The sequence below is a fragment of the Oncorhynchus kisutch genome, linkage group LG19 (genome assembly GCF_002021735.2).
Source record: "Oncorhynchus kisutch isolate 150728-3 linkage group LG19, Okis_V2, whole genome shotgun sequence".
NCBI classification, from domain to species: Eukaryota; Metazoa; Chordata; class Actinopteri; order Salmoniformes; family Salmonidae; genus Oncorhynchus; species Oncorhynchus kisutch.
Window position 1 is genome coordinate 30962123 of NC_034192.2, and position 12802 is coordinate 30974924.

Genomic DNA, 12802 nt, shown 5'->3' on the forward strand with positions numbered 1-12802 from the left:
TGTACCTGTTTCCTCCAGCATCTTCACAAGGTCCTTTGCTGTTGTTCTGGGATTTATTTGCACTTTTCCACCAAAGTACGTTCATCTCTAGGAGACAGAACGCCACTCCTTCCTGAGCGGTATGACAGCTGCTTGGTCCCATGGTGTTTATACTTGCATACTATTGTTTGTACAGATGAAAGTGGTACCTTCAGGCGTTTGGAAATTGCTCCCAAGGATGAACCTGACTTGTGGACTTCTACTAAATAAATTCTGAGGTCTTGGCTGATTTCTTTTGATTTTCCCATGATGTCAAGCAAAGAGGTACTGAGTTTGAAGGTAGGCCTTGAAATACATCCACAGATACGCCTATCAGAAGCTTCTAAAGCCATGACATCATTTTCTGGAATTTTCCAAGCTGTTTAAAGGCACAGTCAACTTATTGTATGTACACTTCTGACCCACTGGAATTGTGATACAGTGAATTATAAGTGAAATAATCTGTCTGTAAGCAATTGTTGGAAAAATTACTTGTGTCATGCACAAAGTAGATGTCCTAACCGACTTTCCAAAACTATAGTTTGCTAACAAGAAATTTGTGGAGTGGTTGATTTTTTTATTTAAATTACTCCAACCTAAGTGTATGTAAACTTCAGACTTCAACTGTATGTGTGTTTCCTGTCCTCTCTGAGGTCACCAAATGAAACACACTCGTCATACCCTTAGGTGTCCACGGACCATTCCTACCTTCTCACAAGTGGACATTTTGTTTCAAATTCCCATTTTGGGGATTTAGGAATTCACCACAAGAAATCCTTTGTTCTCTCTGTGTCTCTCTTTCTGCATGGCCAGGGGGAGAGAGTCTCCGCCAGGAATTTACGACCTGAGATAACAGAACCCGGGTGCAGGAGAGAGTGGGAAAACATGATCTATACCCAGAAAGGACCACGTCATGACAACGTGACCCTCGGAGCTGGAATCTGCGGCTTAAACGCCCATCCCCCATCCCTCATCCACAATGGCCTAGCAAGCCACAAGCCTACTAAAAGGTACTAACTAGGTGCTAACATTGCCCCTAGTGCATGGTATAGTTTCCACATTTCGACCAGATCCAACCGTAATCTGGTACCTTCAGAATCGGCACCTCCTGCCATTTCCATAAGACTAGATAAGGTTAGAGTTGGTTCTCTTTACTTCTAATCGACTGGAATTTGTTAAAAGAGAAGTGAGTGAAGAGGCTACAGGTTCTAGTATGCTGGCATAAAAACTGAGCTTTTCCTAACTTCCATCAGAGGGCAATGTTACCTCAGTCATCACATTGATGTGTCCAGTCTACAAAGTGTAATGTGATGATATGTGGGGGCATTGGTCTGACCTACTGGATCAATCTCAGAAAAGGCATTTGAAGAAGAGTGGAAATCTTGAACTTTTTCATATTTATTCATATTCAAATGAGTCACTCAAGAGATTCTCCAACAGAAACAGAAACGTATACAGTATCTCTGACATACCCCATTCAAACATGGGTTATCTTGAATATCAACAACTATCCTACAGTATAATGGAGAATAGATAAATCATCCAATAAGTCTATTTGTTGATGGGTCTTCATTTTATCAGCAGAAAACATACAGCAACAGCAAGAGCTACTGTCACAGGTGTGTGTAGTTGGACTCAACTCAACTCAAAATTCCATCGTCAACCTTATTCTGATCACAAATCATATAGCCACTGTTTACAAAAGAAGACTTTCAGAAACATACAACTTGTGGAGTGTAAACAAGTAACTGCTTTAAAAGTCTGGTTCCACATCATCTCTATAGGGAGGCTTAAGACTAAAGCAGCTCCTATATCCGGTTGGACATGATTCTAGTGTTAAGTCTCCTGAAGAAAGATTTGGTTTTGGACAGCTTGTACTTCTTCCGGTTCTTGGTCTTTTTGTGATAGACCCCATTCCAGTGGTCCTCCTCCTCGTCCCCCACCCACGGTCCCCACGCGCCATCGTTCAGGTCTGGGTCGCCCCTGGGGTCCTCAGAGGGGTACCGCACCGGGACCGAAGTCCGGTTGTAGAACACCAACCGCGCCAGGAGCTCTTTGACCACGTCTGGTCGCTGCTCGGCCAGGTCATAGCGTTCGTACGGGTCTCCACTGATGTTAAAGAGCCATACTGACTTCTGAGGTTCCAGGTGGCGTTCCAGGTTCCACCAGCCATCGGGAAAGCCAGGGAGCATCTGGGGCGGGGTCCAGTCTCCGTATCCGGGGTCTCCGGTCAGGAGCTTCCAGTCGCCTGCGCGGATGGAGGCCTGGATGGCTGTGTTCCAGATGCCATAGCCACTCTGCAGGGAGCCACTCCGGGCCGGGTTGTAGAGAGGGTCGATGTTATGGAGGATCTCCAGTCGGGGGGACTCCTTCTCCTCACTGATGGCCCCCCACATGTCATACCCATCTAGCCCCTCGGTCTGTGACGCGTTTCCCCCAGCCAACCCAACCAGCGTGGGGTACCAGTCAGTGATGTGCACCAGGGCCTTGCTCACCCTTCTCTTGCGCCTCAGCAGGGGGCTGTGGACGAAGCCCAGCCCCCTCACACCCCCCTCCCAGTAGGTGCCCTTACGCCCCCTCAGAGGCCAGTTGCTACCCCCGGAGAAGGGCTGGCCTCCGTTGTCAGTGGAGAATATGATGACACTATTCTGGTAGTAGCCATACTTACGAAGGGCATAGGTCACATTCCTCACCGCTTCATCTACAGCTGACACCATGGCTGCATATTTCCTCCTGGCCACGTTGCCCAGGCTGCGGTATGGGTAGATGTATTCCCGTGGGGACTGGAGAGGTGTGTGCACCGCCTGGAAGGAGAGGTATATAAACAGAGGCTGTGCCTGAGGGTCGTGGGCAGCTAAGATCTTCCTCACCCTCTGGGTGTACAGATGTGTGGAGTACTTCCCCCCCTGACCCCATGCCACCGTCTCCCCCTCGTGGAGGTCAAAACCACACATCCCTGGGCCGTCACATGACTTGTAGGTGTAGTAATCCACGCTGCCTGTCAAAGAACCGAAGTAGGAGTCAAAGCCTCGGCGGGTGGGCAGGCACTCCTTCTTGTAAAAGCCCAGGTGCCACTTGCCTACCATATGGGTGGAGTAGCCAGCCTCCTGCAGTCTCTGGGGAAGGGTGACCTGGTCAAAGGGAAGGCAGTTGGGCTGACGGGGTCGGATGATGGAGTGCTGCAGGCCAGTGTGGATCTGGTACCTGGGCAGAGGGACACAAAGGCATAAAATGTCTGATCCCTCAAGTAAGTGACTAACAATCAAAGTAGCCTAATACCCTGACTACACCACTCACGTTGCAAAATTAATTTAGAAATCTGTTATTCAATTATTGCACCCACACGGCTGGCGTGCGCCAATGAGGGTCTGCGTTGCCAAGGGCTCAAATAGAAGTCAGTTCTATTTGTGACACAGATCGCGCTGCAAGTCCTGCCTCTTCCATCTCCTCATTGGTTTATAGAAGTAGGTACCAACGTGCCATCTCCTCATTAGTTATACCCACGTGGGTGACTGAAAGACGAACGAGGTCGGTAGAGGTCATGCACCTAATTTATGAATGTTGCCAATCGCAATATAAAGTCCAGAGAAGAAAAAGCCTGGAAGGAGGAGAGATGACTAGAAACAATTCGGTTGACCGTTTTATGCGTGGATTAATTGTATGAGTAGAGGACCTTGCACATTTCAGGTAAAATAACAACTCAATGTTTATATCCCAGGACAAATTAGCTAGCAACAGCAAGCAAGCTAAATGGGACAAATTAGCTAGCAAGTGCAAGCTAGCTAACTAATTTCCAAAAATGTTTAATGCTTTTCGACCTGTCCCCAAATTAATGTAATTTGTTCAGAGTTTGTTTTAATATTTTAACCTGCGTGTCATGATCGTGTTTGGTATGGGGGGAGAAAATACATTTATGCACGATGGCGCACGCGCGCAGCCGGTTTGGGTTCCGTGTAATCAATGTATCAACTATGAATGATCAAAAAGTTGAAAAACAAACAGATATATGGATATATTTGGTCCAGACCTTTTTTGGTGGTCAAAAAATATACAAAAAATATATTGCTCAGTTGTGCACCGGGGCCTCCCACTCCTCTTTCTATTCTGGTTAGCGCCAGTTTGCGCTGTTCTGTGAAGAGAGTAGTATACAACATTGTACGAGATCTTCAGTTTCTTAGCAATTTCTCGCATGGAATAGCCTTCATTTCTCAGAACAAGAATAGACGGACAAGTTTCAGAAGAAAGTTCCTTGTTTCTGACCATTTTTAGCCTGTAATCGAACCCACAAATGCTAATGCTCCAGATACTCAACTCGTCTGAAGAAGGCCAGTTTTATTGCTTCTTTAAACCAGCACAAAAGTTTTCAGCTGTGCTAACATAATTGCAAAAGGGTTTTCTAATGACCAATTAGCCTTTTAAAATTATAAACTTGGATTAGCTAACACAACGTGCCATTGGAACACAGGAGTGATGGTTGCTGATAATGGGCCTCTTGTACGCCTATGTAGATATTCCATTAAAAATCAGCCGTTTACAGCTACAATAGTCATTTACAACATTAACAATGTCTACATTGTGTTTTTGATCAATTTGATGTTATTTTAATGGACAAAAAAAATGATTTTCTTTCAGAAACATGGACATTTCTAAGTGACCCCAAACATTTGAACGGTAGTGTATGTGTTCCAGAGTAGAGAGACCCAGCATAGCTACTGCAATTGAGTACTGGCAGTGTCTGCTGTGGCAGGTGGGAAGGTGTAATCTATCTGAAAAATATATCATCTCTCAATGTTCTAATCTCTCAATGTTCATGTCAAAGTGCACCAAATTCATGAATTTAGTTGAAATTCCTTGTTTTTTTGCCCGGACCCCCTTACTGGCTTTGGGCTAAGCCACCAATGTCTTCAAATCCTTTAAAACGTCCCTGACAGGATCCATCTATTCATCCATTACTATTGAGGCTACTCGGTATTGGTTACTCCACATTACTCCAACTATAGGGAAAAGATCCTACAGATAAAATACAACAATGCTTAGAAAAAAAGACATAGAGAAAAACATCTGTCTGAATACATCATGAATTAGTTGACTACAAAAGAACAACTCTCTAGGCTACTTCATAAATAAAAGATGCACTTACCTGCCGGTGATCAGCTGACTGCGAGATGGCGTGCATATGGGCTGTATGTAGTAGTTCTCCAGCTTCACTCCATCCGCGGCCAGTTTATCCAGCGTCGGTGTCTGGATGTCGGAGCCGTGGTAACCGATATCGTTGAATCCCTGGTCGTCCGTCATGATGAAGATGATGTGAGGGGGATGCGGTACCGGCGACCGGTCTCGGAAGTTCGGAACTGACTCGCTCTCCACCTGGTTCGGACTCATTAAGTCCCACGACAGGTAGCCGAGACTGAGCAAACTGACCACGGAGAATCCGGTTAGAGCTGACACTGCCATGGTAACTGCGCGCCTTTAAATGTTTAGGCAATCTATAAGTGAAAATATATACCTAATTCGTTGTATAACGTTGTCATAAACGAGAAAAGCATGTTAAAACGATAGGTACAGTATCCCTCTAGCAAAAGTAGACTACACTTTATAGCCTGCACCTACCGAACAGGTTTGATCTCTCCTCGCGCTATGATGATGATGACCACGAACCTTGTGCGTAATGATCAGAGATATATACTACCTACATACCTTTTGCTGACGTGTCTTAAAATGTTGTTTAAGACTCCTTACAAAACATTCCTCTTTCCACAGTGGTACTATTAACCCCACCCGAATGAGTTTGCCCTGGCTCATTAAAATAACACAGTAATCACAGACCAACACAACATCTTTAGGATGTCTTTTTTTGGTCATTTGTTGTTTATTTAAACGTCCACGGACGTAGATTTTTTTTTGGACAGGTCTGGACCGGCTTTCATTTTGCCCAAACATAGATGTCTATCTTTGGTTCAGATTTGGTCGGTCTAGACCAGCCTTGATTTGGGCCAAACATGGAAGTCTATGACTGGTCTGGACCAAAACAATTATTTTGACATTTTTCAATAAATGTGCATTCTTTCAGCTACTTTTAAGTTAATACCTGCAGTCAACTTGTGCTATACATTAGGAGATAAAGCAGATTGTAGGCTCAGACCTAATTTATGTGCTCTTTGTTACCTGGAGTTGCATGGCAAATGGTCAAGGAAGACAAAGAATGGAACGAAGCCCAATGCCCAAGGACTAGTCAGCCCTTCCCCATCTGAAGGGCCAAAATGTACAGTATTCAGAGGACTGACTATACAATGTGATAGATACCAAACATGGATACTATAGTATTATTCTATCTTAAAAATGTGTTCTTAACTGACTTGCCTAGTTAAATAAAGGTAAACATTTTATTTTTTTTATTTTAAATTTTTTAAATTTTTTAAATAATCTGATGCTATCTGTATGAATGTATTATCTCAGTGGTAACTTGTACTCTGATTTACCCTATGCAAAAAGGTTTTATGGTCTTCTTAGGAATTCTGTCTCATTGACATTGGTCCCATCCCCCACACATGCCTTTTACATGCTGTGACCCCCTCTGGAGATTGGGCCTTGGTGGTCAGGTTACACTGTAAACTTGGTATGGTTTGATTGGTCAAGGGTGGTTGGTTTTAGGTTATGCCTTCAGATGTTCTAAATGGAATTAAATGGCTTTGTTCTTTCTCCTGTATCCAGTCCATGGAGGAAGGTTGTATGATCAATTCTCATTTCCTAGGTGTCTGGCTTTGTATTGATCTCTTTGTTCGTGCTTTGTCTTCTAAGTTAACCTTAGGATCTACACTGAACAAATATATAAACGCAACATGCAACAATTTCAAAGATTTTACTGAGTTACAGTTCATATCAGGAAATCAGGCAATTTAAATAAATTCATTAGGCCCTAATCTATGGATTTCACATGACTGGGGATACAGATATGCTTCTGTTGGTCACAGATACCTTTAAAAAATGTGTGGCATAGATCAGAAAAACAGTCAGAGTCTGGTGTGACCATTATTTGCCTTGTGCAGCGCAACACATATCCTTCTCATAAAGTTGATCAGGCTGTTGATTGTGGCCTGTGGAATGTTGTCCCACTCCACTACAATGGTTGTGCGAAGTTGCTGGATATTGGCATGAACTGGAACGCGCTATCGTACACGTCGATCCCGAGCATCCTAAATATATTCTATGGGTGACATGTCTGGTGAGTATGCAGGTCATAGAACTGGGACATTTTCAGCTCCCAGGAATTGTGTACAGATCCTTGCGACATGGGGCGATGCATTATCATGCTGAAACATGATATGAGGTGATGGCAGTGGATGAATGGCACGACAATGGGCCTCGGGATCTCGTCACGGTATCTCTGCATTCAAATTGCCATCGATAAAATGCAATTGTGTTCGTTGTCCATAGCTTATGATTGGTCTGCTGTTGTGCTGTTGTGACGTTCTGCCAAATTTTCGAAAACGATGTTGGAGGTGGCTTATGGTAGAGAAATTAACATCAAATTCTCGGCCATTAGAATGTCACATGCGCCGAAAAACAGGTGTAGACTTCACCGTAAAATGCTTACTTACGAGCCCTTTTCCAACAATGCTAAGTTAAAAAAGTAAAACAAATAAACAAGGAAATAGTAACATATGAAAATAACAATAACGAGACTATATACAAGGATTACTGTTACTGAGTCAATGTGCAGGGGTACGAGGTAGTTGAGATAATTGAGGTAATACACTGCATGTAGATGTACTGTATGTAGGGGTAGAAGTGACTAGGCAATCAGGATATAATAAACAGAGTAGCAGTAGCTAATGTGAAAAGTGTGAGTGTGTACGTGTGTGTGTGGCGTCAATATGCAGGTGTGTGTGTGTGTTTTTTGTGTGTGAGCCTATGTAGTGTGTGTGTGTGTGTGCGTGTGTGTGTGTGTGTGTGTGTTGGGAGTGTCAGCGTAGTATATGTGTGTGTGGGTAGAGTCCAGTGAGTGTGCAAAGAGCCGGTGTAAAAGAGTCCATGCAAATAAAAAAGGGGTGAACGCAAATAGTCAGGGTGGCCATTTGATTAACTGTTCAGCAGTCTTATAGCTTGGGGGTAGAAGCTGTTCAGGAGCCTTTCGTTCCTAGACTTGCCGCTCTTTCTGCGGTAGCAGAAAGAACGGTCTATGACTTTGGTGGCTGGAGTCTGAGAATTTTTAGGGCCTTCCTCTGACACCGCCTGGTATATAGGTCCTGGATAGAAGGGAGCTCTGCCCCATGATGTACTGGGCCGTACACACTACTCTCTGTATTGCCTTACCGTCGGATGCCAAGCAGTTGCCATACCAAACGGTGATGCAGCCAGTCAAGATGCTCTCAATGGTGCAACTGTATAACGTTTTGAGGAACTGAGGGCCCACGCCAAATATTTTCAGCCTATTGAAGGGGAAGAGGAATTTTTATTTATTAATTTTTATATAACCAGGCAAATCAGTTAAGAACAAATTCTTATTTGCAATGACGGCTTACCCCGGCCAAACCCTAACCCGGACGACGCTGGGCCAATTATGCGTCGCCCTATTGGACTCCCAATCAAGGCCGGTTGTGATACAGCCTGGAATCAAATCAGGGTTTGTAGTGACACATCAAGCACTGAGATGCAGTGCCTTAGAACACTGCGCCACTTGGGAGCCCACTCATTGTCCTGTTGGAAGGTGAACCTACACCCCATCCTGAGGTCCTCTCTGGAGCAGGTTTTCATCAAGAATATTTCCCTCGATCCAGTCACCCAGTCCCTGCCGCTGAAAAACATCCCCACACCATGATACTGCCACCACCATGCTTCACGGTAGGGATGGTGCCAAGTTTCCTCCAGACGTGACTCTTGGCATTCAGGCCAAAGAGTTCAATCTTGGTTTCATCAGACCAGAGAATCTTCTTTCTCAAGGTCTAAGAATCCTTTAGGTGCTTTCTGGTCAACTCCAAGCAGGCTGTCATGTGCCTTTTACTGAGGAGTAGTTTCCATTTCACCACTCTACCATAAGATCCTGATTGGTGGAGTGCTGCAGAGATGGTTGTCCTTGCTGCAGAGAAGGTACTCCCATCTCCACAGAGGAACTCTGGAGCTCTGTCAGAGTGTCCATTGGGTTCTTGGTCACCTCCCTGACCAAGGCCATTCTCCCTCAATTGCTCAGTTTGGACAGGCAGCCAGCTCTAGGAAGAGTCTTTGTGGTCCAATCAATTGAATTTACCACAGGTGGACTCCAATCAAGTTGTATAAACATCTCAAGGATGATCAAGGAAACAGGATGCACCGGAGGTCAATTTTGAATCTCATAGCAAAGAGTCTGAACACTTATGTAAATAAGGTATTTCTGTTTTGAATTTTTTTATACATTTGCAAACATTCTAAAAACCTGTTTTCGCTTTGTCATTATGGTATATTGTGCATAGATTGATGAGGATTTACATTTTTAAATCCATTTTAGAATAAGGCTATAACGTTACAAAATGCAGAAGAAGTCAAGGGGTCTGAATACTTTCCGAATGCACTGTAATGCTGTAGTGATTCATGTATAGGAATTCATGTAAAAAATTAAGTCTAATATTTTCTCTGAATTATAGACACAGTCTAAGAATCCCAAACACTAGGATAACATGATATGGGCCCGGGGGGGTTCTTGGGGAGCTGTGATTTGGCTGGGGCCCCTAAACCCACGACACAATCACAGACAGTGTTCCCCACTCAGCTCCACTCACAGACCCTCTTTCATTATCCCTGCTATTTTACGAGGGCTGCAGAGCTGGGGGAGAAAGAGCAAGACTCACAGATCCAGAGTACATACAGCCGACCTGATAACATCTCCTACCAGGCTTCTGAAAGAGCCACTTACAAATCACAGACACCCATCCTGCAGGAAAACTTGGAAACTGGAGTTCTGCTCTGTGGTCACTTCACCAGTTCAATAGGTTTGAAGGGGATTTTACAGAGTTCCATTCACTGAGAGAGCAACTGTTGTGCAGCTCACAGACTAATGGGTATAGTAGATATCGACAGAGGGTGAGATGGGTGAAAATATTAGTTTAATTGTAAGCTCTTTCATATATTGTGATATTGTAACGGTCCTCTTGTGGTGAAGGAGAGGCGGACCAAAATGCAGCGTGGTGGTTATTCATGTTTTAATTTATAATGAAGAAAACTATACATGAATAAACTAAGAAAACAATAAACGTGAGAAAACCTAAAACAGTCCTATCTGGTGCAAACACAGACAGGAACAATCACCCACCAACACAGTGAAACCCATGCTACCTAAATATGGTTCCCAATCAGAGAATATGACGAACACCTGCCTCTGATTGAGAACCATATCAGGCCAAACATAGAACTAGACAATTAACATAGAATGCCCAACCAGATCACACCCTGACCAACCAAAACATAGAAACATACAAAGCAAACTATGGTCAGGGTGTGACAGTACCCCCCCCCCCAAGGTGCGGACTTCGGCCGCAAAACCTGAACCTATAGGGGAGGGTCTGGGTGGGCATCTGTCCGCGGTGGCGGCTCTGGTGCTGGACGTGGCCCCCACTTCACCATAGTCTTAGTCCCCCACCTTGTCCACTTCCGTGGCCTCCTAGCCACGGCGACCCTACTTAATGACCCCACTGGACTGAGGGGCAGCTGCTCGGGACAGAGGGGCAGCTGCTCGGGACAGAGGGGCAGCTGCTCGGGACAGAGGGGCAGCTGCTCGGGACAGAGGGGCAGCTGCTCGGGACAGAGGGGCAGCTGCTCGGGACAGAGGGGCAGCTGCTCGGGACAGAGGGGCTCTGGCGCCTCTGGGCAGAGGGGCTCTGGCAGCTCTGGGCAGCAGCGCCGGACCGGCGGGAGACTCCGGCAGCAGCGCCGGACCGGCTGGAGACTCCGGCAGCAGCGCCGGACCGGCGGGAGACTCCGGCAGCAGCGCCGGACCGGCGGGAGACTCCGGCAGCAGCGCCGGAGAGGCAGGAGCACCTGTAAGGATGAGCCGGAGAGACAGCCTGGTGCGGGGGGCTGCCACCGGAGGACTGGTGCGTGGAGGTGGTGACAGATAGACCGGACCGTGCAGGCGCACTGGAGCTCTTGAGCACTGAGCCTGCCCAACCTTACCCGGTTGAATGGTCCCGGTCGCCCTACCAGTGCGGCGAGGTGAATAGCCCGCACTGGGCTATGCAGGCGAACCGGGGACACCGTGCGCAAGGCTGGTGCCATGTAAGCCTGCCCAAGGAGACGCACTGGAGACCAGATGCGTAGAGCCGGCTTCATGGCACTTGGCTCGATACCCACTCTAGCCCGGCCGATACGCGGAGCTGGAATGTATCGCACCGGGCTATGCACCGGCACTGGGGACACCATGCGCTTCACAGCATAACACGGTGCCTGTCCGGTCTCTCCAGCCCCCCGGTAACCACAGGAAGTTGACGCAGGTCTCCTACCTGGCTTCGCCATACTTCCTGTGAGCCCCCCCCATAAATATTTGGGGCTGACTCTCGGGCTTCTATCCACGACGCCGCGCTGCCTCCTCATACCAGCGCCTCTCCGCCTTTTTCCGTCTCCAGCTCTTCCTTGGGGCGGCGATATTCCGCAGGCTGTGCCCAGGGTCCTTTTCCTTCCAATTCTTCCTCCCATGTCCATGCTTCCTCGCGCTGCTCCTGCTGCCGCTTCTCCTGCCGCACCTTGGGACGGCGACACTCCCCTGGTTTTGCCCAGGGTCCTCTCCCATCGAGGATTTCCTCCCAAGTCCAGAAGTTATCGCGCTGCTCCTGCTGCTGCCCGTTACCACGCCGCTTGGTCCTGTTGTGGTGGGTGATTCTGTAACGGTTCGCTTGTGGTGAAGGAGAGGCGGTCCAAAATGCAGCGTGGTGGTTATTCATGTTTTAATTTATAAAAAAGAAAACCATACATGAATAAACTAAGAAAACAATAAACGTGAGAAAACCTAAAACAGTCCTATCTGGTGCAAACACAGAGACAGGAACAATCACCCACCAACACACAGTGAAACCCAGGCTACCTAAATATGGTTCCCAATCAGAGACAATGACGAACACCTGCCTCTGATTGAGAACCATATCAGGCCAAACATAGAACTAGACAAACTAGACAATTAACATAGAATGCCCAACCAGATCACACCCTGACCAACCAAAACATAGAAACATACAAAGCAAACTATGGTCAGGGTGTGACAGATATGTGGTCCAATCACTTGTTCCAATCAGACTAAGGCCCACAAATGCACAGCAGAACCTGAAATGATAACAGGTCAAAGAGGTCAACATATTTAAGAAAATCAAAACCTATTTTTGAGTTTGGCAGTGATGATGTTGATAGTGGTTTAAAGAGAGAAATGCAGGCACGTTGGCCAATGGTTAGCCCAGGGGACGTGTAAGACCGCCTTAAAGGGAATGAAATTGAAGCGGGGGAAGTTTACTTAGCAGAAAATACATTTTACTCTGCAGTCAGGGCTGGCCTGGTCTGAGGGTGAGTTTAAGGCAGGTCAAAGCAGACGAGAGTGAGAGAGAAAAAAGAACAGAGGTGTACCTGAGGTGTACGTTTCCTTGTTTATTTATGTATAACTTTCCTAGAGGGACTGGGAGAGGCTTGGAATGCGGGTAAAAAGGGTCATCTTAGCGAACCGCAGCAGAACCAAAGACCTGCTACCCAATCAGAATCTATACAGGCATCAGCGGAACGAGAGAGGGCATTGACACATAGCACATTTCATCCTTTAAATGTCATTGTACATTTT

The 12802-nt window shown here is 46.2% G+C and overlaps 1 protein-coding gene across 1 annotated transcript; it reads right to left on the reverse strand.

Moving 5' to 3' along the window:
• Positions 1-1453: 1453 nt before the first annotated feature.
• arsia (arylsulfatase family, member Ia) lies at positions 1454-5708 on the reverse strand. The gene is made up of 2 exons (XM_020509215.2): positions 5159-5708; positions 1454-3222 (listed from the first exon to the last, which is right to left on the reverse strand). The coding sequence occupies exons 1-2, from the start codon at positions 5470-5472 to the stop codon at positions 1827-1829; spliced, it is 1710 nt and encodes a 569-aa protein (XP_020364804.1). The 5' UTR covers positions 5473-5708; the 3' UTR covers positions 1454-1826.
• Positions 5709-12802: the final 7094 nt, after the last annotated feature.

What these genes read in the sequence shown, in the direction of transcription:
- arsia (XM_020509215.2), bottom strand. Translation starts at nt 5,472, where the DNA reads ATGGCAGTGTCAGCTCTAACCGGATTCTCCGTGGTCAGTTTGCTCAGT. An exon ending in AGTCAGCTGATCACCGGCAG is followed by an intron (nt 3,223 to 5,158) that starts GTAAGTGCATCT and finishes CCCTCTGCCCAG; the next exon opens with GTACCAGATCCACACTGGCC.